Here is a 24,095-nt window from a genome sequence, read left to right as displayed (position 1 = left end):
GCTCTGAGTATCTGGGGGTGTAGGTGGCTCCTTATGAGGGGTCTGACACCACGCAAAGCACTTTTTCTGTCTTCTCCTTGGGTTCACATGGCACATCATCAAACAATATTGTTATCACAGTTTTATCACAGGCTCAGAGAGGTGCAGTGACTTGCCCAGGGTCACACAGCTAATGAATGACGGATCTACATGATCCCATAGGTCAGTCCTTCCACATATACCATGTTGCTCCCTGCTCTTCCTTGCTAGGAATTCCTTGCCAGGAATGCTCTTTCATTGGATGTCTATCCTGTTGGAACACAGCCTCCATGAGGGCAGGGATCTTCATCTGTCTCATCCCCTGCTGTGTCCCCACAGTCCAGCACAGGGCCTGGCACACAGCAGGCATGCAGTGAATGTTTGTTGAATGACCAAGTGAGCTAGTGAACTTCTGGTCCATTCCATTCCAAGCAAAACTTTTATTTGCTTATAATAGTATTTATGATGATGATGATCTGGTTCCTTTTCTCAGAAATAGACTCGCATTTTTTAAAGAAATGAAACATCTTTCTTTGCAAACCAGTTTATCTCGTAGGAATCTGACATTTTGCATTTTTTTCCTCTGGGAGCCAAACGAGGATGTCTATTCTGTAGAATGTCACCAGAGAAAGGAATCTGAACATTTCCTTTTGGAAATTTCTGCATAAAAAGTTAAAGCGAGATGGAACTGTACTTGAAGATTTCAGTCGCCATGGCTACCGAATAACACAGCGAATAGTGTTCTTACATACGGTCTCCACTAGACCTTCAACCACTATATCTCAGTTACAGAATTTTGGCTTTTAAGTGCATTTGATGCACTGAGGCTTTCAGAGGAGAGTCTTGCTTCTGGGTGTCCGCTGGCTGAAGTGCTTTAACCAGCAAGTATTTTTTTGAGCCTCTCCTGGGCCCCGTCCTTTGGGGCTTATCTTCTTCACCATCGTGCGGGTGCTGGAACTACCACCTCCACTTCAGAGATGAGCACACTGAGCCCCGTAGAGTTTTGGATGGTGTATATGTGTGTCCATTCAATGTTTATTTGTTCGTTCATTTATTCACTTGTTTATTCTCTCAACAACTATTTATTGAACCCCTTCTCTGTGTCAGACACTGGTCTAGGCAGTGAGCATCCCTGCCCCAGCAGAGTGTATGTTCCAGTGGGAGAGACAGATAATATATACGAAAAGTAAATACTGATAAATGTATGAAGACAATAGAACAGGATGATGTGGCAGATAGAGGCTGAATGGAGGTGTGGCTGTAAAGGCCCCTAAAGGGATGTGGCTTTTGAGCAGAGATCTGAAAGAAGGAGCGCACCACTTCTGGGGGAAGAGTGTTTCAGGCGGTGGGAACAGCACATGCAAAGGCCCTGAGGCCAGAACCAGCTTGGAGGGGTTGAGGCCAATAGTGGGGTCAATATGGCCGGCCTGGTATTGAGCAGGGGGGTAGGGGGAGGCAGGTGGGGGCCTGGAGGGCCAGGGCAGAGCGTTTGGAGTTTGCTCTGGTCTTAGTGCAGAGCTGAGGGCATGCTTTTGGTGGCGGCTGATGGGATAGGTTGGAGAAGGGGGCTGGGATCTGGTGCTGAGGAGGGATGTCGGGGTCAGGGTGGGGATGGGGATGGAGAAATGATCTGGTTCTGGCTGTAGTTTGGGGAGGGAAGAGGGAGGGGAGGAAAGGGACCGTGGAAGGTTTCCAGTTTTCAGGCCAGGACAGCGAGGTGAGTGGAGGAACTTGTGTGGAGAAACCAGATTTGGGGCCAGGCATCAAGAGTTTCCTCCTGGTGTCTTTGAGGCACATTTGAGTCGCCATTAGATTTCCAAGCAGTGAGGGAGGTGGGATTGAAGGAGGTTTCCCTTTGACTTTTGAAGATGAGTGATGTCGAGGCTTTCCTGATGGGCCTGGTCCAGCGGAGGGGGAGACTCGGGTGCTGCAGGGGACAGAGAGGTGGTCAGCTGCGGGGGTGATGCCCTGGAGTTGGTGAGCGGGGTAAGAGGAGGGGCTGGCCTGGTAGCTGGAGGGAGGCAAGGCTGGCTCCCAGATGCGGGGGCCAGAGAGGATGGGCTCACTCTCCTCTGATTGCTTTGATTTGTTTCCGTGAAGGGAGAGGGACTTACCCATTGGTGGAAAGAGAGAACTGATTGAGCTTCGGAGGCAGGCTCCTCGGTTCCAATCCAGCCATTCGTCCCCCAGCAGGTTGCTGAGCACGAACGTTTACTGAGCACTTCCTACATGCTAAGTGATCCCTCCACAGAGGTCACTATTATTATCCCCATTTACAGATGGACGAGGAAACAGAGGCTCAGAGAGGTGCAGCAGCTTGCCCAAAGTCACACAGCTCTTTGGCAGACAGGCCAGGTTTTGATGCTGTACAACCTGGGAACCAGGTCTAAGGCTCAGGTTTCTCATCTCTCAAGTGGAGACAAGACCACATTGGGCTGTTGGCAGAGCATCAGTGACCTAAAAGATACGGTGGCACCTGCCCTGCACCGAACGCCGTGCTCAGCCTACAGGAGGTGCGTGAGTGATGGCCACCCCGTCCTGGCCTGTTTCTGTTCACTGGGTCTCCAGTAAGTGCCACCTGCTGCTGGCATCTCGAGGCTGCACAGCATTTTCGTTGCTTCCAGAAGTCCTTCTGCCAAGGGATCTCATTAAGTCCATTTTGAAATGAGAACGCTTGGCAGGGGAAGAGAAGGTAGTTAGCATATTTATTATTCAAATCTGAAATAACATGTCTGGTAAGAATGGAGAGGCACTGGGGTCTGGCCTGAAACCCCGCCCTCTTCCCCCCCTGCCCTCGGAGGATGCAGGGCCTGAGGGAGGAAGGCCGGGTTTCTGCCAGCCTGCTGGCAACTAGCCTGTCCCTGGGATCCAGTCCGATGCGAGAGGAGGCTCTGAAGCTGCAGCGCCAGACCTGTTCCCGGCCTGCTGCAGATGGTGGCTGGAGAGCCGAGATGGGAATTCTTCCTGTTCTTTCTGGGATGAGTGAAAATACAAAGTCTAGGGCTTCTAGGGAATTCCATCTGGTGTGTGCCCTGGGTCTCATTAGATGGGAAGAGACCTGGCACCCCAGACACCAGCTCTGGCACCTGGGAAGTCCCAGAAGAGCCGTGGGTGCTCAGCCCACAGCCCACAGGGTCCTTGAGGCTGGATGAATTAAGGCCACTTGTCCCCGAGCTGTCCCCAAGAGCTGCCTCTGGGGCCTTGTTTGCCAAGTCAGGAACATGTCAGAGACCTGGTTTCTTGTCCTCGGCTGTATTATAGAGCAGGCAGAGCTGAACATCACCTTCACCCAAGACGCATGAGGTCTGGTGGGGCCTCTGGCTTCTCAGGCTCCCACCTTCCCTCTTCCCCTCTTTTCTGCTGGTCCCATTCGGCCAAGACTCACCCACCCCCTGTCCCTTACCCTCAGGGCTCCACTTACTCTAAGAGCCACCACTGTTATTTTGTATGTGTGACAGCTTTGTTGAGATATAATTGACGTACAATACAACATACGTATTTAAAGTGTGTAATTTGATGAGTTTTGACATATGTGTATTCCCGAGGAACCACCATTACGATGAAAATAATGAACACGTCCTTCACCCCTAAGAATTTCCTCGTGCGCCTGTGTGATCCCTCCCTCCCTCCCTGCCCTCATGCAACCGCTGATCTCTCTATCACTATAGATTAGTGGGCATTTTCTAGACTTTTATGTAAATGGAATCGGACACCACATGCTCCTCTTCATCTGGTTCCTCTCACCCTGCATAATTATCTGAGATTCATCCGTGGCGTAGTGCGTATCAGCGGCTCATTCCTTTTTTTTTTTTTTTTTTTTTTTTTTTTTTTTTTTTTTTTGCTGTACGCGGGCCTCTCACTGCTGTGGCCTCTCCCATTGCGGAGTACATGCTCCAGACACGCAGGCTCAGCGGCCATGGCTCACGGGCCCAGCCGCTCCACGGCATGTGGGATCCTCCCAGACCGGGGCACGAACCCGTGTCCCCTGCATCGGCAGGCGGACTCTCAACTACTGTGCCACCAGGGAAGCCCGGCTCATTCCTTTTTATCACTCAGGACTGTTCCACTGCATGGATGTACCGGTGTGTGCATCCATTCGTCTGTTGACAGACATTTGGGTTGATTCCACTTTTTGGCTCACGTGAGTAAAGCTGCTCTGAACATTCTTGGTCAAGTCTCTGCGTGGACACGTGATTTCATTTCTCTCGGGTAAACACCTAGGAGTGGAGTGGCTGGATCATGTGGTAGGTGCATGTTAAACTGTTTTCCAGTGTGGCTGCACCATTTGCATCTCATCCCCTGAGAGTTTCCGTTGCCCTGCATCCTCACCAGCACTTGGTACACCGCTGTTATTGTATCAGTGAAGATGCTGAAAGGAGCAAAAGAACGCCCCCCCAATAAAGACGGGTCAAACCATAAGGATGCGTATTACTTCACATAATTCACCTGATGGTAGAGGGGATGTAGTGCAGGGTTCATCACACTGTGGCCTGTGAGCTAAGAATGAGTTTTACATCTTTCAAAGATTATTTTTAAAAAATCCCCCAAACCAAAAATATGTGACAGAGACCACACGTGGCTGGCAATACCTAAAATATTTACTATCTGGCCGTTTAAAACAGTTTGCCACATCCTGGATTAGTGGATCAACCCAGATTCTTTCCATTTTTCTATGCTGTCTTCAGCATCTTTTCCCCTCGTGGTCCCAAAATGACTGCCACAGTTCCAGCCATTCCTGGGAGACTTGACAATATCCAGCTAAGGAAGGGGGGGTGTATTGGGAGGAAGACTTCTCCCTGAGTGTACCCAGCAGACTTCCCCCCAAAATCTCATTGGCCAGGATTTGGTCCCATCCCCATGCTATTGCTGCAAGAGAGGGTGGGAAGTTAGTAGCCAGCATTTTCAAGGCTTGGCCAGGAAAGAAGAATGCTGTTCATGGCTGTATTTTTCTGTGCCAATTCTTTGATTAGTTTCCTGGTGCCCGATTGTCTTGAGTGAGTTTGAGCTGGTTATGAGGACCCTATATGTCCCTGGCCTTGGTTCCTTCATCTGAGATTTGATGTCACCTTTAAGGGCTGATGAGAACTGAATGAGATTTATGTAAAGTGCCTAAAGTGTAGCACATAGTCGGTGCTGGAGGACAGTGTGGTATAATGGTCGCCCAGGGTCCTTGCTGTGTGACCTTGGCCAAGTAGCTTGCCTTCTCTCAGCCTTACTTCTCTTGTCTGTAAAATGGGTATAAGATGGTCCCCTTCCTTACAGGGTGATGCTGAAGAGTCTGTGAATTATCTGATTCAAAGTGCTCGGCCTGGGCCTGGCATGTGGTTAGGTCTTGATAAACATTAGCTCTGCACCAGGCCTCAGGATGGGCCCTGGAGATACAGAAGGGAATTGAAACAGCGCTGACCTTCCAGTATCTGCAGCCAGTGGGCAGAGGGGTGTGGAAATTAGCCCTTCTATTTATGGTTAAGAGAGCGCTGTGATGGGGAAGCTCAGGGGTTGGGGAGCCCAGAGGAGGCACTGAGCTGAGTGGGAAGGGTAGCAGGGAAGGCTTCCTGGAGGTGGGGGCATCAGTGTGAAGTCTTTAAGGGTGGGTAGGAATTAACCAAGGAGGAGAGGGGAGGAGAGGATGGGACTGCAGTACAAATGTTATAGTGTTTCTCCCCTCCCCTCCCCTCCCTCTTATATGCACCCCCCGCCACTTCTCCTCCCCTCCTCGCCCCTTCTTTCTCTTCTTCACTTCATTCATTCATTCACCCATTCATTCAGCAAACACTGAGAGCCTCCAGTGTGCTAGGCACAGGGACAATAGCAGATATTAAGGCATCCAAGGTTTCCGCTCTCACCTGCCTTGGTTAGAGAGATCACATTAAAGAAACGATCAGGAAAATACCAGGTCGTATAACAGAATGTGTGAAGGAAAGGGTGCTAAGATAGAGAGGGTCTGGCAGCTCCTTTGTGTTGGGTGGTTGGGAGGGAGAGTCTCTGAGGAGCTAGATTCAGAAGTGAGAAGCATCGTGGTATGCGGGCTACAGTCAGTTTGGGGCTGCTGGGCGGTACCTTTCCCGGCAGGAGGCAGCTGGGTGGAGGGAGCTGGGGGTCTCACCTTCATCGCCCTGGCGATGGGAGAGTTCCAGACAGCTGTGAGTCCAGGCTGGCCAAGGTCCAGGAACTCTGAGGCTGCCAGAATATGCCTTGTGCCTACCAGGTGGGTACTGTGGGGGCCTACGGGGCGACACACTTTTGTCAAAATGCCAAGGCTGCCTGGCTGCCCAGCTTCCTGCCCTCCTGCCCAGCACAACGTGGCTCCTGGAACAGTGTGGGCAGTGCAGAGGAGGGGCTGTCTACAAGCCGAGAAACAAGGCACAAGATAATAGACCTCTAGCCGGGTCGGGAGAAAGCCGTGCCTGTGTGGAGGCCTCAGCAAGCAGGGACCGAGTGGGGACCATTAGTCACAGCAGCTCTGAGATGAGAGGAGGGTAGCCGAGGGCTGGCGAGCTGGGCAATGGGAATGATAGGGGTGGGCCTGGGAGGCCAGAGGCGCCAGCTCCCCAGCGCCCACTGTCCTCTTGCCCACCGAGCCACAGCTCTGAGAGCACAGGCCTCCAAGCCAGACTTCACCACTAAGTGACTGTGCAGCCTTCAGCCTCTGCGCTCACTGCCTCAGTGTCCTCATCTGTATAATGGCGATAGTTGTTCTGCTCTCACGAGATAGAACACACATCACATGAACTTCAGCACCACCTGGGAAGGAGGGGACTGTTTTTAATCCCATTTTAAAGATAAGGAAGGAGGGGCTCAGAGAAGGCAAGCCACTTGCCCAGGATCACACCGTGAGGAGTCAGTCATGGGAGGCCTGCCCTTAACCATGTGTGTGTGGGGATGACATGAGATGGCGTAGGACCTGGCCCGTCGTTGGTGCTTTGGAAATATTAACCGCGTCCTAGCAGTGTTTGAATAGATGTTGATTTGGCACGTGGGAGGACGTTTTTCTTCAAAAGTTTGTTCTCCAAACGTGAGCACTCCAGCCGCAGACCGCCCCGTGGGAACCTGACGCCATCCCACCTACCTTTGCCAGGGGCCTGCTTTGTGCACCCTTACCTGGGAGGCGGGTGTCACGATTTCCATGTGTGAGATGAGGCACCACAGGCAAAAGGAGGCCACGTGAGTGCCCCAGACCACACGGTGTTTGAGTCTGCCTGGGACAGGTGGCCTTTGAGAGGAGGCAGCTGGGGTTTTGAGTTGGGCTCCCCGGCCTCCCAGAGGGGAGGGGAGCGCTGCCCGGGGACCCCCAGTAATTGGGGGCAGAGCCTGGTGGCCTCAAGCCTGGGTCAGTGGGCCCAGGGCCCACCCTCTCCTCTCCGTTCAGCTGGGGCAGGTGGGATGCAGGGGGCTCTCCAAGGCCGCCCAGACCTGGGGGTCCTTGGAGCTGCCGAGGCGGCTGAGGCCATCTCGGGAAACCTCGTGCCCATCACAGTCAGGCTTCACTTGGGGTTCACGGCCGCCCGAGTCTGAGGAAGTGAAGCAGAGAGGAAGAAGGAGGAGCAGGGCTAAGGCCCTTTATCCTGCCGCCACCTCTTCTGCACCCCAAATCCAGCCCTGTTCTGCCATGAGCCGGGGTGCTCACAGAGGCAGGGTAGCCGGTGTTCAGGAGCCCCGGCTTTGAGCTCAGCCCGACCTGGGCTTAAGCCATGCTCTGCACGCGGCAGCCACGTGACTCGGGCTAGGGTCTTCCTCGTTCGGCGTCTTGGTGTCCTCATCTGTACAGCGGGGATTACAACCATTCTGGCTTATGCAGGTCAGGGAGGTGATGGAGCGCACAGTAGGCCCTCGGCGACTAAGAGCTACTCCCGTTCGTTATCATCCTTACTGCAAAGCCCAAATAAAACCACTCTGGGGTCCAGGGATGGGGTCCCCAGCACCTGGCACAGCGCTTGGCGCATAGTAGGTCCTCATTCAAGTGCTTGTTGAAGTCAGAAGGGAGGAGGGAGGGGGCAGGGAAAGGAAGCCTTCTCATTCCTCTAGACTTTTATTATCCTCGGGGAGAGGCTTCAAATCTCAGGGTGTTGCTTAGGGGGCACTTAGCCCAGGATAGCAGGCTCACTGCTCAGGGATAAATTTCCTAGGGGACATCATGAATCCCTTGTCCCAGTTCTAATTCTTGTCCCCCAAGAACATCTTGCTCTCTTTCACTAACTGATCCAAAAATGTGCAACTTCAGCTGCCCTGGTGGAAAGAGACGTGTTGTCCAACCCCAAGCAAGGCGACCAGACAAAGACCCCGGTAGGGTCCCCTTCTCCTTCCCAGAAAGCCCGAGGAGCGTGTGGCAGCGTTCCGGAAACCACTGCCCCAGAGCCACTGGGCAGCCAGCAGCATGAATCAGGCGGGGCCCTCAGCCCAGCCTGCTTCCATTTTTGAGGAGGCCAGGGCCTGCAGCTTTATTAGACGCCTAGCTCTTCAAAGAGGGGCTGTAATTACAGACTGGCCTTGCCACGCAAGGCGGGGCCACACAGCGGGCTCTCCCCAGTGTGGAAAATGCTACTTTCCACTTGAGCTCAGGGTGGGGCCTGATAAAGCAGAGAGTTGAGTTCCTGGCTGTTTCTAGAAAGATTTCCTTTCCAGATGGTTTTTTTTTCCCCCCTCCCCTTCCAAGGTTAATTAAGGGCGTCTTAGGTCATTAAAATGACTATTTGAATAAGAGTGTGATAAATGAACACAAGGAAATTGTCTTGGGCTTGGTTTATAAATAATCTGGGATTGACTTGTCAGATCAAGTTATTTCTGTTTTTTTTTTTTGTTGTTCCCATATCAGAATTCTTTTCCCTGTTGCCTTGGAAACAAGCCTAGGGAGAGGGATGCTGGGAGTTGTATGACTGGGGTTCAAACCTCAATGATTCCCTCATTTCACACGGTGGGCACGTCGAGTGCCTGCTGAGTGCCAGATGCTGAGATTCAAGGGTGAACAGGACACATACCTGCTGCCCCTGGTCTCAGAGTCCAGTGGGGAGACAGACGGGTAAATTGAGTTACAGCTCAGATTGTTAATGATGCTTGGGGGTCATACGGCAAAGTGGGAGCCCGAGGTGACCACCCCCTGCCGGGGGGCATGAATCAGGGGAGGCTTCTTGGAAGAGGGAGTACCCTAAGCTGAGCTGTGAAGGACAATAGATGCCGGCCAGGTGAGGAACGGGTAGAATGGTGTCCTAGCGAGAGGGAACAGCATGTGCAAAGGGCTGAACAAGAGGCAGCAGAGCACATCCCAGAGACCTTGTCAAAGTCCAGATCGTGAGCAACTGCTATGGAAGATCACGGCTCCTGACATAGGTTTATTGTGGGTCTGGGACAGCCATCTGCCTGGGCCTGGTTCTTCAATAAAATGAGAAGTTTGGCTGTTGGTCAGCTCTCCAAAACCTTTGCTCCATCCCACAAGGAGAGAAAACAGGTTTAAGCTGGGTCGACAAGTCAGCCCTTCCCACATATGGTCCCTGGAATTAGTCTCTAGGCCAGATGTCAAGAAAGGAAACTGTTTGATTTACAACCAGACAAGTCCTTCTGCAGGCATTTCCTGACCCAAGGAGGTCTGAAGACAACCAGAGAAGTGTATGGAATAGTTACTGCCTTCGTGCATGGGGCTTGGGACAGAGTTGGCTATTTTAAGGGGTCTTAGAGGTGTGGATAGAGTCTGGCTTCTGTCCGAGAAGGAGGAGGGCTTTGGAATCAGACAGGTCTGGGTTCAAGTCCCAGAACCCCACTTGCCAGCTCAGTGACCTTGAGCAAATACCTTCAGCTCTTTAAAACCTCACTGCCCTTCTCTGCAAAATGGGGATAATTAATAACAGGACTCACCCTGTAGGGTTGTTGTGAGGGTTATGTGAGGTGAGGTGTATGGGTGACCAGTTCCCGGCACACAGCAAATCCTCAATTAATGGTTATTATTGTTTCTACCACACCCCCTTCCTTATCAGTATAACATTAGTATATTTTGAGGCCCAGGATGCCTACTTCTGGAATGTCCAATCTTTTGGGAAACAGGATGTGCAGAGAGTCATGTGATTGAGACCTCCTGGGGGAGATTTGGAAAAGACTGAAGTTGCTGAAGGTGGTCATGGGGTGCGGGGACGTCCAATAGAGGTGGAGAACGGGGGAAGGCAGCTCTAGGCAGGGATACAGGGGATACAGCATGTGAAAAAGCCCAGAGGCAAGACTGAATACGGCCATGCCCAATGGCCTTTGCACATGCCATTCAGCCTTCCTGGAATACTCCTATTCATCTTTTAAGACCCTACCCGGATTTGCTTCTTCCAGTTACAATAAATGATCCTCAGTAAATGACCATCTTCCCTTTGCTCTTCTTTCCTCAAGTTCCTGCTTTCTTGGTTGGGTCTCGCCTCCCCCACTTACATTCCCATCATAGTATGTTATTCACTAGTCTGTTATAGCCCTTGGTACTTGTACTGCAAATGTTCATTTTTTTTGTCTGGCTTTTTCTTCCACCTGAGGGATTCTCTAGAGTGTTCATGTTTGTATCAGATTTGGGGGAGAAAATGATACAGCCTCAGATTTGAGGTGGCCTGTTGGGACACTCTCTCCCCTTAATGGCTGAGATCAGATAGCTATCCCGAGCTCTTCAGGGACTATAGGTCCCTTCAGGATCAGCACGGAGCTCACACAAAGTAGCGGCACAGGGAACATTTGTTGAATGAATGAATGACCGCATTCTGATTTCTCTGACGGCACACACTTGTCTAGAAATGGTGACCTCTGGGCCCCACCTCATACTGTGGATAAAATTCCCCTTTATCTCCTGGATCACAGCAGCTTCTCCAGAGTATTTTGGATTAATTATGTAAGGAAATGGCTTTCTTTCCATTTTGATGCCCAGCAACATCCCAAGAGTTTCCTGGAGAGAACAGAAGAGTTTGCAAAAAAAGTCCTCTGGCAGGGAAAGCACTCAGGCTGCCCCAGTTTTCAGAGAGTGACGCTTTTTATAGTCACACTTTCAGACCACATTGTACCTAAGGGGAGCCGGGAGCGGGGAGCAGGCAAGCAATCTGTCTTTCCAGCTCCCTTCTGCACCCCTCTCCCCCGTTGTGGAAGGAGGTGGGACCTTGTGATCCCGCCTGCTGCTTGGTCTCTGCTTTTCCCAACACTTGTCTTCGATCCAGACTGATTTGCCAAAGGCCAGTCCTCCTCTACCTTGTCCAAGGTGCAAGGCTGGGGGTTGCACACTCTACCACTTAATAGCTGTGTGACCTTAGGCTGCTCATTGAATCCCTCTGCCTCAGTTTTTCCATCTGTAAAATGGGAGTAATAATCCTATTACAAACCTCATTTCATTGTTGGGAGGAGCAGACAGTGTAATACGATGCCTGGCACACACAGTAAGGGGTTCCAACAGCATCAGTGACAATGATGACTTTGATGATTTCATCTCTGAAGATCAGAGAGGCTCAGTAACTTTCTCAAGGCCACACAGCTAATAAGAGCCAGAGGCAGGTTTACAAACCCTTAACCATAAAGCTATATTGATTTAGCATATCCTGGGCTGGGGCTAGGGTGAGGTGACTGAGGCACACACCTAGGGCCCAAAATTTAAGAGAGCACCAAAATAATAAGTTATCAAAATAAATAACTTTAAATGCAGTATTTTTTAAAAAATCAAAATTAATTCAAAAATCCATGGCGAACAAACTGTCGACATTATACATAAAGACAGGATCAGTGTCACTGAGTTTTTCTTTTGTCTCTGACTTCAGTATGGGTCGGCACAACACTGAACGAGTCTCTTTTTGTTGGAGTCTCTTTTTGTTGGACGATAAGGTTTTTACGAATTTTTCACAAATATAACTGTGATGAACACCCCTGTATAGCAAAATGTTTGTATAGATCATTCTCATTTCCAGACAGATTTCTGGGTGTGGAATTGGATCATGAAACTCAGGATCAAAAGGCAGGCACATCCTCCCATCCCAACCTTTTATTATGAAAAATTTCAAATATACGGAAAAATTGTGCAGTACATACACATATACCTACCAGACAGATTCTATAATTGCTCACCTTTTGCTCTCTTTGCCTTAGAAAAATCTAGCCATCCATCCATTCCTTAGTGTATACTTTTTTTTTTTGCTGCATTTCAAAATAAGTTATAGATATCAGTACACTTCAGCATGCGTGCCATTAACTGGCCATTATTTTTAAGAATTTTGATCTTCAATGTTAAATTCCCTTCAGGAAATAATATACCAATCTCCATTTCCATCTGTGGGTAAATGTATCTCTTTTACCACAGCCTGACCAACACTGGGTATTATCACTTTAAAGGTGTTGTAGGTGCTGCTTTGATGTAACGTTTTTCCTCCGGAAGGGTCTCAGTAAATTTTTCCCACCTCTGTGTCCAGGTGGTCTGTTAAAAAGTTGCGTCCCTTCCTAGATCTTTAGGTATTTCTGGTGCGGCTTTTCTGGGGTTAGATGGGGAGGACTCGGCTCTTTCTCATGACTGCTCCCACCCTGGAAGTTCCTGGCCCTCTGGGCAACTGGCCCGCCCACTGCAGGAGGCTGGCTACGGACCAGGTGAGGAAAGTGGGCAAACCTTGGTGGCCAGAAGCCCTGGGACCCTGAAGGCTGTATGGGGTGGTGGGTGGGGCCAGACACATGTATGGAGGTAGGATCTGGGGTCCTGTGCACATTTTTCTCATTTGCGTCATGGGGTGCAGGCTGCTACAACAGGCCCTTGTCTCCCTCCCCTCTCTCTCCTCAGTTCTGCTCCAGCTCTTGGTTTCCCAATGGCCCAGGCACTATCCTGCCTCTGGGCATTTGAATCTCTTGTGATTTCTGTGGGTCAGGAATTTGGGAGCAGCTTGGCTGGATGGCTCGGGCTCAGGGTCTCCCGTGAGGTTGCAGTTGAGGGCCACAGTCATCCAAGGGTTTGCCTGGCGATGTGGGATCTGCTTCCAAAATGGCTCACTCACACGGCTTGGAAGTGGGTGCTGCCTGTTGGCTGGGGGCCTCAGACTCTCTCCACGTGGGTCTCTCCACAGGGCTGCTTGAGTGCCTTCACAACATGGCGGCTGGTAGGACCCAGCTTTGGAAATCACACACTGTCACTTCTGCCTTATCTCTTGGGCACACAGACCAACTCGGACTCATTGTGAGAGGGAACCACTCTGGGGTGTGAATAACAGGGGTCAGGGATCCCTGGAGGCCATCTTGGGGGCCACCTACCAGGTGACGTCACCTCCCTGGGCCTCAGTCTCCTCCTGTCAAATGGGTTCACGTGAGGATTCATGAGTTAATTCCTATGAACACTTAGAATGGCATTGGACACTCAGTCACACTCTCAGTGAATATTAGCCACAGTTATAGTGTCCTACTGGACTGGGAGCCCTCAAGGGCAGGTGCGTCCTCAGTCTCTGTATCCAGTGCCTGGCCCGGGGAGGGCAGTCTCTGAATGTTTACGTGAATCAGTGAAAGAATGAATGAGCAAACAAACATCTGCAAGGACTGAGAATCCAGAGAAGAAGGAGATCTGCGTCAGCTGCATTGTCAGACACCTCCGTGAAAAACTTTCTCAAGTGAAGCCCTTTGATCGGTGTCTAGGGAGCAAATATTTGTTCAAAACTGAGATGACGTGGGTGGGGGAAAGTGCTGGGGATGCAGTCAGACTGATCAAAGTTTCACTCTTGGACTCGGCGTTTGAATGATAAATATTTACTGAGCTCCAACTCTGGACCATGTGCTGTGTCAGACCCGGAAAATGGGGCAGGGGCGGGGATGAAACAGCCCAGACCCATGCTCTGGTGGTACCCTTGCTGTGTGACCTTGGGCAAGTGAATCTATGTCTCTGAGTCTGCACCTCCTCATCTGTAACACAGAGGGTGGATCCCTGCTGGAAGGAGAAAGCTCCTTCCACAAGTGTGCCTCCCCTTTGGGAGGCTGCTGCTCACCGTTTCCGGACAAGCACCCCCTCCAGTCTCAGATGCTGCTGCCTCGCATTTCCCACCCCGCCCCCCCGCCACTACAGCTCCACAAGGGTTAAAGCCCAGGAGCTCATGTGACCCAGTATAAACCATGAATCATTCCTGTTCATCCCTGTGCCGCGCCTGCCCACCCAGGATGGGGCAGATGCTGTGCCCCAGGGTTGCCATGGCAACTCTGCCTGTACTGAAATACAGCCCGGCCCAGTTCCTTCCTTGGGGGACCTCGGGGGTTGTTTCACCTGGCTGGGTGTTGCCTTTTAGGGAGGAGGGAGAGAAGGCTGGAAAGGCGAGAGAGACAGAGAGACAGAGAAAGAGAGAGGATGAGAGAGAGAGAGGAGCTTAGGGAGGAACAAGTGGAAAATAAGACACAGGGGGAGGAAGGAGAGGCTGGGAAACTGACAGAGAAATGGACCGCCAGAGGGAGACAGACTGACTGCCGGCCAGAGGTCCACAGACGCTCGCCGCCTGTCACCCTAGAGGCAGTTTCCCAACTGTTCAGCCTTCCCCGGGCCGCCTGATCTCCGACATACATGCACACAGGCGCCCGCGTGCACGCACGAGCAGCCGCATCTCCCCTTGCGCCCGCGGTCAGGGCACAGGGCGGATAGGCTGCCGGCCACGTGCATTCACAGTCAGCTCCGCGGGACGGTGAGCGAGTTGGGACTTGGAGAGGAAGAACAAATGGGGGCGGACGTCAGCTCCCTGGGCGGCTGCCTCCCCGAGGCCCCTCCGGCATTCCTGGGCAGCGAAGCCCCTCGCTGAGAACGGGGGCTGATGTCATCCTGGGCTGCCAAGCCAGGGGACCCGGGGCCCTGGTGGCTGCCTCCAGAAATGAGCTAGCTGCCCGCCGGCCCACAGGTTTGGAACCCCTGGCCGGAGGACAGGAAACCTGCGTGGGCCAGGTGAGCAGGGCCCCGCCGCCGCCGCGGGTGCCTGGGGGGTGCCGCCTACCTGGGGGAAAGTGAGGATCCAGGTGCCTGAGGGTGCCCGGGGGCCACCGCCTTTTCCACCCCCACCTCGCGGGGACCGTCACGCCCTGGAGCCGGCGCGGCAGCCCAGTTCCTCAAAGCTCCTCGTCACCCGAGCCAGCCGGCCAGCCGGTGAGCGCTGGGAACTGGATCTTGGAGCTGCCAGCGTGTTTACTCACAACTCCGGGGGGGTGAACTCGCAGCCTGACCCTGAACTGCCTCAGATTCGGAGCAAGCCCCGCGGATGCCGCCGGCTGCTGGCTCAGCGATGTTTATCTACTCTCGGGCCGGCTGAAGAGGGCTGCTGGCTTTCCTCTCCAGGCAGCCCAGAACTCCTGGTGGTGCACAGCAGGGAGAGGGGAGAGGACCCCGGCGTTTCGCGGCTTTCCTGCCTCCCCACCTGCCGGCCCCATGGATTACCTGGGAGACAAACTCACGGTGGCCCAAACCCACATGACCCAGTGGATGGGGACCGTCCGGCGGTCCTTCCAGGAGGCCCTCAACTTAGTGACCAGCACGGTGGGCCCCGAGCGGGCGAGTGGAGAGCCCTCCGGCCGGACCCCCTTCAAGCGCACCTCGTCCTTCCGACACCTCGCTTCCCGCAGCCGGGAATCTTTACGCCGCTTCTCTGCGCGAAGCCAGCAGAGATTTTCTTCCCTGAGGAAAAGACAGCCGGACTCGGAGCCACCAGATCTTGTAAGCTTATTATGTTTTTTAAAATATTAAAACAACAGTGAGAACTCCTCCCCTCCAGTGCGGCCCCTGCCCCACTCCAGGGAGGTGGTGGGGTTCCCATAGATCCAACCGGGGAGGTTGCCTCTTCCAGAATAATTGTCCGTCTAGCCCGACCCTGTCCTGCTCCCCCAAAGCGGTCAGGACATTTATACCGGATTCAACGACTATGCGGATGGGGCTGGCACATGAGTTCGGCAGGCTTTGCCGGTTGATTTATCTGCAAGTGCCGACACTCCAGCCCGACGCAAATGCTTCCTATTTTGGGGGAGGATTAGTTGGCACCTGCTTCGTCTCCTCACACCCTCCAGGGTGGCCAAGTGTCCATGTCATGTGCATGTGGGGACTTCTGTGGTCTTATAGTCGAGCAGAATTGCGAGGTCTCACCTGATTACCCGAGGTGGTGGGCAGATTTGCCCACTGACAAGTGAATCTTGGTGTGAATGAGCCAGGACAGGGGACCTTAATCTGGGTCCTGAGATTCCACCGTCTCTCACTCAGGCAAGCTTGATGGGGCTTGGGGACCAGGGTAGAATGACATCTAATGATTGAAAACGCGACTTGCATCCAGGTTTTTTCTCAGGGACCTTACTAATGATTTGAAGAGGTGGAACTGAGCCCAGACAGGGAGAGGTACCTGCCTGGGGTAGCACAGTCAGTGAGTGGCAAAGCAAGTGCCGGAACCCCAAGCTTTGAACCCCACTCAGGGCTCTTTCCAGCCAAGCTTCCAGTAAAAAGATTTCTCCAGACCTTCCTCATAACTTCAGGGAAGCCCATATCACTGACCCTCAAAGAGAGGGCCTGGTGTTTTCACATAGGAGACATCTGCCACCAGACTATGTGACCCGGTTCGCAGGAGACTAAAGATGGGTGAAGGGCTAAGCCAGCTCCTTCCCTGGGTTCAGCCTTGTGATGAGTCCCGATGGTCATTTTGGGACCCAGCATTTAGTTATGGAGCCGAGGGGTGCACCAGGCTCTCAGCCAGCCCTCTGTGCACGCGAGGTCGCTGAGATCTCACGCCTGCCCTCAAGGTGCAGGATCCCGGCATCCCCTCGGCTGGCCCAGAGAGGTGTGGTGATTCTCCCAGGGTCACACAGCAACCAGAGCAGTCAGGTGCTAACATGTGCCTCATTAATATGACATCTCCTTCCCTCTGGGTCTGTGCTGCTCTGTGGCCCTGGACAAATCAATGGGGCCTGAATTTATGAGACAGAACCCCCACCCCAACCTTTGGAAGGGGTGACTTAGCCCGGGGAGAGAAAGCCTCTCGTTCATTCGTTCTGTCCGTCTGTCTCGTCTCTGTGTGTCTCTCTCTCATCTTTCTTCTCTTTCACTCATGTTCCCTCTCTGGCAATTCATTTAAGGGTGTGGGGCTTGGTAACATTCAGTTCTCCTGCCCTGTGGCCCTAGGCATCGACCCGAGTCCCCCCAGGCCTCATTGCCCTGCTCCCCAGTTTGGTGAATGAATGAATGAATGAATGAATGGAGATGGACCTTGCAGGGCCTTTGTCTCCTCTGTTCACTGTGGCCTTGCAGTACCTCCATCAATGCTAATGCGTGCTAGATGAATCTGGGCTGAATTCATCTGGTACCTTCGCATTTAGCATTTGGCATCTACCAGCTGGCGTTGGGGTTGAAAGCTTGAATCAAACTTGGCCACATCCTGGCGAAGGGACCTTGACCCTTCTCAAGCCTCACTTTCCTCCTCTGTCAACTGGGGAGAACTCAGGATCATCAGGAGGTTGAAATGGGTGCCCATCGCAGGACTGGGCACATAACAGGTGTGCGTTTGTAGCTGCTTTCTGTCTGTAAGGTGCCGTGATGTCCTGACTCCTTGGGATGAGGGCAGAGTTGGGATGGAGACACAAGCTGTTATGCAGAGGGCCTGGGTTTGACTCCTGGCTCTGCCACTTTCCAGCTGTGCAGCCTTGGGTGGACTGTTCCCCTCTCTGTGCCTCAGTTTCCTCATCTGTGAAATGGGGGTTTATCCTCATTTCCCATTTACATTTCCCATCGTTATCACTTAAGGGCAGTGACCTGCCACCAGTAGATGCACGATGCCCATGGCCATGGTATGTGGGCCTTAAAAGTTAGCTACTGCAACAACCAAAACCTTTTCTCCCAAACCATCCCTTCAAAGATCCCCAGCGAACTGGAAAATCCACACACTCCCCTTTCACTCGGGGACTTCGCTTAAATATTTGTTCTATGGGAGGAGGAAACTTCTTAAAGCCACAGACAGCTAAGAGTTTGGGGCCACCTGCAGGAGCCGTAGCTGGGGCTGGGAAGGGGACAGAGGGCGGGATTTCAGTCTTTGGGACTTGAACTCTTACTTGATTTACCTAAAGAGTCCGTTCTGTTCCAAATCCTGCCTCAGGCTCCTATTTACTCAGAGCCGAGTAGAAGAATCTCTGGCAGGCAGAAAGTAACCCTCAAAGGCGTGCCCCAAAACGTTTTTCTAAAGGCAGCCTTGAAATAATTTGCTAATGGCCTGCCTGGGCGTCTGCCGAATAAAAGGGGGAAGAAGGGAAATAATCGCATTGTCTCTGAGAGACAAAGGCAGGAAGAGGCATGTCTGTGCTGCAGCCCCGAGCGAGCCTGAGAACAAGCCCAGCAAGCAAGGTGGACTGCAAGTGGAGGCCAGGCAGAAAATTCCAGAACCCAGGCACAGTGTCAGTGCCACAGAGGCCAATGGCTGGAGTGAAAGTAGGAAGCAGGGGTCTCCAGGGCTGAGGGCTGTTCTGCAGAGAGGGCTTTGGAATTGGACCGACTCGGGGCCGAGTGACCTTGGGCACGTGGACCCGCCTCTTCCAGCCTCAGCATCCTCATCTGTAAAGTGGGGGCTCGCCTGGGGCTTGTCGGGTGGGTGGCCCAGTGGGACGGACTGAAAACCAGCACAGCCCTGCCACCTGTTAAGCACCCGCATCCAGGAAGGGCTCAACGAGTGTGGGTGCAGGTGCCGTGATGTGAGTCCCGCCTAACCAAAGGGCCAGACTGGTGCCTTTTGCAAAGCAAAATAAGAAGCTGGCCAACCTTTTGTGGGCATTTACTGTGTGCCAGGACCCCGTAAGCATGAGGTGTGCATTATTTGTGTCCCTTCATTCACTCACACACATTTTCATCCCACCAGTGTTTATCGAGCACCTACTAGGGTGCCTACACTGACTGAAACAGACACAGCTCTTGCCTTTATAGAGTTGCCTTCAAGGGGACAGAACATGAAACACGTCAGCAGATAAATATGTCATGTAGGGGCTGAAAACGAGGGGACCGTCTTAAAAGATCAAGGGCTTGTCTGTAACACCAAACTCTTTTGCTGTTGTTGTTAATATTTATTTATTTGGCTGCGCCGGGTCTTAGTTGTGACACACAGGATCTTCCTTGCCACGTGCCGGATCTTTGTTGCAGCATGCATACTCTTAGTTGCGGCATGCAAACCCTTAGTTGCAGCATGCTTACTCTTAGTTGTGACATGCAAACTCTTAGTTACGGCGTGTGGGAATCTTTTAGTTGCGGCATGCAGGCTCTTAGTTGCGGCATGCAAGCGGGATCTAGTTCCCTGACCAAGGATCGAACCCGGGCCCCCTGCATTGGGTGCGTGGAGTCTTAACGACTGTGCCACCAGGGAAGTTCTGACACCAAACTCTTGCCATATGTCAGTTTTCCAGTCTCACTACCATCGGTACCTAGGGCCCAGTCATTCTTTGGGGGCAGAGAGCTGTCCCATGTATGTATATAGGATCATCCCTGGACTCTCCCAACTAGATGCCAGTAGCGTCCCCAAGCGTGATGACCAAAAATGTCCCCAGACATTGCCAGGTGTCTCCAGGGGGCAAAACCGCCACCCCCTCTCCCTCCTCCGGCTGAGAAGACTGCTGTACGTAATTTGGTTGGGGGACTATAATTGTATTTGGAGTACCCTCCCACTGACCTGAGCTGGGGAAGAAGGGCAAGCACCTCCTGTTTGCCAGGAGTTTGTCTCATCGAATCCGCATAGCTGCCCCTGAGGGACATGGAGTGTAGCCCCCATATTTTATGGATGAGAAATCAGAAGCACAGAGAGGTGAAGTCACAGGCCTGGGGCCACACAGCTGGGATCGGTGAGGCTGGAACCCCCACACCCCAGCGTGTGTCGGCTGTGCTGGGCCCAAGGCGGCCCCTGGCTCCGGGGATTCACTGTTTAAGCACCGGCGCGCTGTGCTGGGTGGGTTCAATCCTGAGTGGGAGTATTTGGTTCTGCGTCAATTATGGCGAAATGGATGCATAAATATTCAGCAGGGCTCAGTGTCTTCCCCCTGCTGTGAGCGCGCACACACACACACACACACACACACACACACACACACACACCTTTTTTTAGCAAGTGGGAGAGAATTAGAAAGGAAAAGGATGTCTGTGACTCTCACCATCAGAAGCCCCGATTTCTGTCAATACCTCCTCCACGTTGACTGCCTCTTTAGGCTACCACGATAAATGACCACACACACTGGCGGCCGAAAACAACAGAACTTTGGAGACCAAGAGTTCAAAACCAAGGTGTTGTCAGGCCACACACCCCTTCTAGGGCTCTAGGGGAGGATCCTTCCTGCCTCTTCCAGCTTCTGATGGCTCCAGGCATTCCTTGGCTTGTGGCCACATTGCCCCAATCTCTGCCTCTGTCTGCACTCCGCTTCTCTTTTGTCTCTTATAAGGACACTTGTCATTGGATTTAGGGCCCTCCAGGTCATCCATCCTGAGCTCATCTGGAGATCCTTAACTTCTTTAACATCTGCAAAGACCTTTTTTCCAAGTCAAGTCGCATTCACAGGTGCCAGGGGTTAGGATGTGGACATATCTCTTTGGAGGCCGCAATTCAGCTCACTCACTGCTTCTACTCTGGCCTCTTGCCCTCCAGGCCATTCTTCAGCCAGCAACCCAAGGGGTCAAGTTGTTCCCCTGCCTCATCCAGACTTAGGAAGCCTCAGCTTCTTATCGTGGCCCACAAGGCCCCATGGGATGTGGCCCTGCTTCCCTCCGGACCTCAGCTCTCACCGCTGTCCTCCAAGCTCATTTCACTCCTGCCACTCTGACCCCCTGCTCTTCTTCAGTCATGGCCTGCTCCTTCCAGACCCTGGGCCTTTGCCCTCACAGTTCCCTGTGTTTGGAATGCTCTTCCCTCTCTCTTCACCTCTACAGAGAGGCTTCCTGACAGCTGAGGCTGGGGTGAATCCCCACCGTGTTTCCCTCCACCCTGTGCCCTGTAAATGTCCTCCTGGTACTTATCTCAGTCTGAACTTGCTTCATTTCACTTGTTTATTCTGTCTCCACCACTAGAATGAAAGGCCTGCGAGGGCTGGGGTTTGGGTCGGCCTGGCTCACCTCGGTATCGCCGGTGCCTAGAAGAGCATCCTGCACATCTAGCCGCTGACGTCATGTCTGGCTTCCTGAAATCCACTCTCCTTTATCCCTGTGTCTGCCTTGTGGCACCATCTCCATATCACAGATGGATAAACTGAGGCCCAGAGAGGATCAGTGATTTAGCCTTGGTACCCACCATCCACCTCGGAGTTGACACCAAGATTCCAGCCCAGGGTGGTCGGGGGTTCTTTCCTTATAGAGGTCCAGGTGGGAAAATCTGAAATATAATGGGGATAGAAACTATTATTCATTCATTAAGAATTTTTTGTCCATTATCTCTTCTTTGCCAGATGGAGGACAAGATAGACAGGGTTTCTGCCCTCTCAGGGCTCACAGGAACAGGGAGACACAGTAAACAAATAAGTCAGCTAATGAGTGAACAAGATACTCTCTGGTATGTGTCAGGGCTCTGAGGAAAAATGTCACAGGGTATGGGGACTGGTGGGAGTGTGATTTAGGAAGAGAGGTCAGAGAAGTTTTCTCAGGAGGTGATGTTTTAAGCAGAGACGTGAATGAAAGGAATGGGCCTTAAGAAGTTTTGGAGGAGGAACATCCTGGCAGCGGGAAGGGCAGGTGCAAAGGCCCTGAGGCATGTTTGAGGAGCAGCAGGGAGGCCAGGGTGGCTGGATCAGAGCAAGTAAGTTGGAAGAAGGTAGAAAACGAGCAGTTGGGGGCCAGGTCGTGCAGGGCCTGGGGGCTCTGGTAAGGATGTGAGATTTTAGAACCGTAGGGTTACGAGCAAGGGAGCAGTAACGAGAGCAGAGTATCAATTGCCACTGTTCATTACTGAGCGCCTACTCTGTGCCGGACACAGGTTGTCACGTTTCTCTCGGAGACCTGGGCTTCAGGGGCATAGGGTCCAGCTACTACCACCCCCTCCTGCATCTCCTGGCACCTGTGCCGATGCTGCCCACCACTGCTGGTCCAGAGCCCTGCCGGGTGCCCTGGCCTCAGGCCCTGCACCCTTAGGGCATGGAACTGGGGTGCTAGACTTCAGCGCAGCCCCCGAGTCCAGCGCCCAGTGACTTCACCTCTGCTCTGGTGTGGATGGGCAGGCAGGATGGGCCGACCGCACCCAACTCCAGGTCTGCTCTTCACCCTGCAGGCAGCAGAATGATGTCACCCAGAGAACAATGGCCCCTTCACAGGTCCAGACAGGGCCAAAGCCTGGGCCCAGAATCGGTGCCTCTGGGAGAGACCTGGAGTGACGCGCAGGGCAGGACAAAGGCTTGGCCGCTCCACCGGGCTCTGCTTGTGTGAAGTTATGTTGAGCTCTCCGCCCCTCCCCCCACACTGAAAAAGGGGGGTGCGCTCACAATACGGGGAGAGTACAGAAAACCCGAACAAGAGCAGAATCCACCCATGATTTTAAGGTCCATGGAAACCACTCTTGGCATTCGAATGCATTTCCTTCCTGTCTTTTTTCCTCCCTTTCTCAAGCAAAATCGCCCACCTTCTGTCTCTATCCTTGGAGAACACGTGCCGGTTTTATGTGTCTTTAGTAAAGACTGTTGTGAATGCCCAGGCCACACTCCACAGTGCACACACTCCTTTGTCTATTCACCCCTCTGCCTGGGCATTCGGGTTGCTCCCCATTTGGGGCAGCCGGGAAGGACTCTGCAGGGGCGGCCCTAGGTGGGCACATCCTTATCCGGACTTCTGAGAGGTCAGCGAGGTTAAAACAAGCTCCTCTTCATCTCTGTGACCCCACGGCTCCTCTGTTACTCTCACTTTCTCTCCCTCTTTCAGCATTTTCAAATCTCAGATGTTTTGTTCAGACAGAATGCCTCTGGCTTTCCTCATCAGGAAGTCAGAAATTTCAGGAAGGAAATCTGGGTCGGTACATATCACAGGGAATGTTATATTTTTGGATTTCATGAAGAATGGGGTCTCGGCAAGGAGTCACCAAGATAATTCCTTACAAGTGAGAAGGATGTATTGGGTCAATTACAGTGGGCCGCTGGTGAATGTTTAACATGAGCCAGGTCTTTAGGAGTAAAGCCCTGATTTGTATGCAGCATTTGCCTATTCCTCTGGTGTAAATACTCCTACCAGGGCCCACTGCAAGCTACCAACTAGCCATCAGTGAGCATGGAGCTGGGAAAAGATGTGCGGTACATCATTAGTATACACAGTAGTCCCCCATTATGTGCGGGAGATACATTCCAAACCCCCAGTGGATGCCTGAAACCCTGAATAGTACAATACCCTCTATACACTATGCTTTTCTATACATACGTTCCTATGATTAAGTTTAATTTATAAATTAAATTAAGCTTTTAGGTACTGTAAGAGATTAACGATAACTAATAACAAAGTAGAACAATGATAACAACATACTTCAGTAACAGTTATGTGCATGTGGTTTCTCTCTCTCTTTCTCAAAATATCTAATTGTACTTACTCACCTTTCTTATTCCGGTGATGATGTGAGATGGTAAAATGCCTACATGGTGAGACGAAGTGAGCAGGATGACGTAGGCAGTGTCACGGACTGTTGGGCTGCCGTTGACCTGACGATACGTCAGAAGGAGGGTCGTCCGCTTTGGGTTATCCTGGATCATTGAGCCATGACGATGGTAATGGATGGATGGCGGGAGCAGACGAGTCCAGTGGTTGGGGGTCCAGGAGGGACAGTGTGAGATTTCGTCACGCTACTCAGAAAGGCGTGCAATTTAAAACTTACGAATTGCTTATTTCTGGAATTTTCCATTTAATGTTTTTGGGCCGAGGTTGACCGTGGGTAACTGAAACCATGGAACATGAAACGGCAGATAAGGGGGGGTGGGGACTAGGGTATAGTATGTTATTGTACAGATTCAATGTACATAAGTGACCTCAAGACCATAGATAATAGTAAACCGTAGTAATTAGGAAATGATGAGGTTTGACTACTCCTTACCTTTGCTTTTAATAGGGTTTATTCAATCATTAGTTTATATCATTGATTTTTCTTAATGGCTGTGTTTAGCAACTGGCTCAGAACTGACTCCTGAAAATT

General features: G+C 52.1%; 1 protein-coding gene across 3 annotated transcripts in view; it reads left to right on the top strand.

Moving 5' to 3' along the window:
- KIAA1671 (KIAA1671 ortholog) overlaps positions 1-24,095 on the top strand; it is a 127,397-nt gene that overhangs the window by 51,124 nt on the left and 52,178 nt on the right. Inside the window, exon 1 of one of the 3 annotated variants that reach the window (XM_065889988.1) lies at positions 15,377-15,661. The exons of the other annotated variants lie outside the window; for them this stretch is intronic. Within the exon in view, the coding sequence (XP_065746060.1) occupies positions 15,377-15,661 (285 nt within the window). Of the gene's footprint in view, positions 1-15,376; positions 15,662-24,095 lie in introns of those variants that run through there. 3 annotated transcript variants of the gene reach the window in all.

This window comes from Phocoena phocoena, chromosome 13 (genome assembly GCF_963924675.1).
Source record: "Phocoena phocoena chromosome 13, mPhoPho1.1, whole genome shotgun sequence".
Taxonomy (NCBI): Eukaryota; Metazoa; Chordata; class Mammalia; order Artiodactyla; family Phocoenidae; genus Phocoena; species Phocoena phocoena.
The sequence above is the reverse complement of the archived record's forward strand: the minus strand, read 5'-3'. Positions and strand labels throughout refer to the sequence as shown.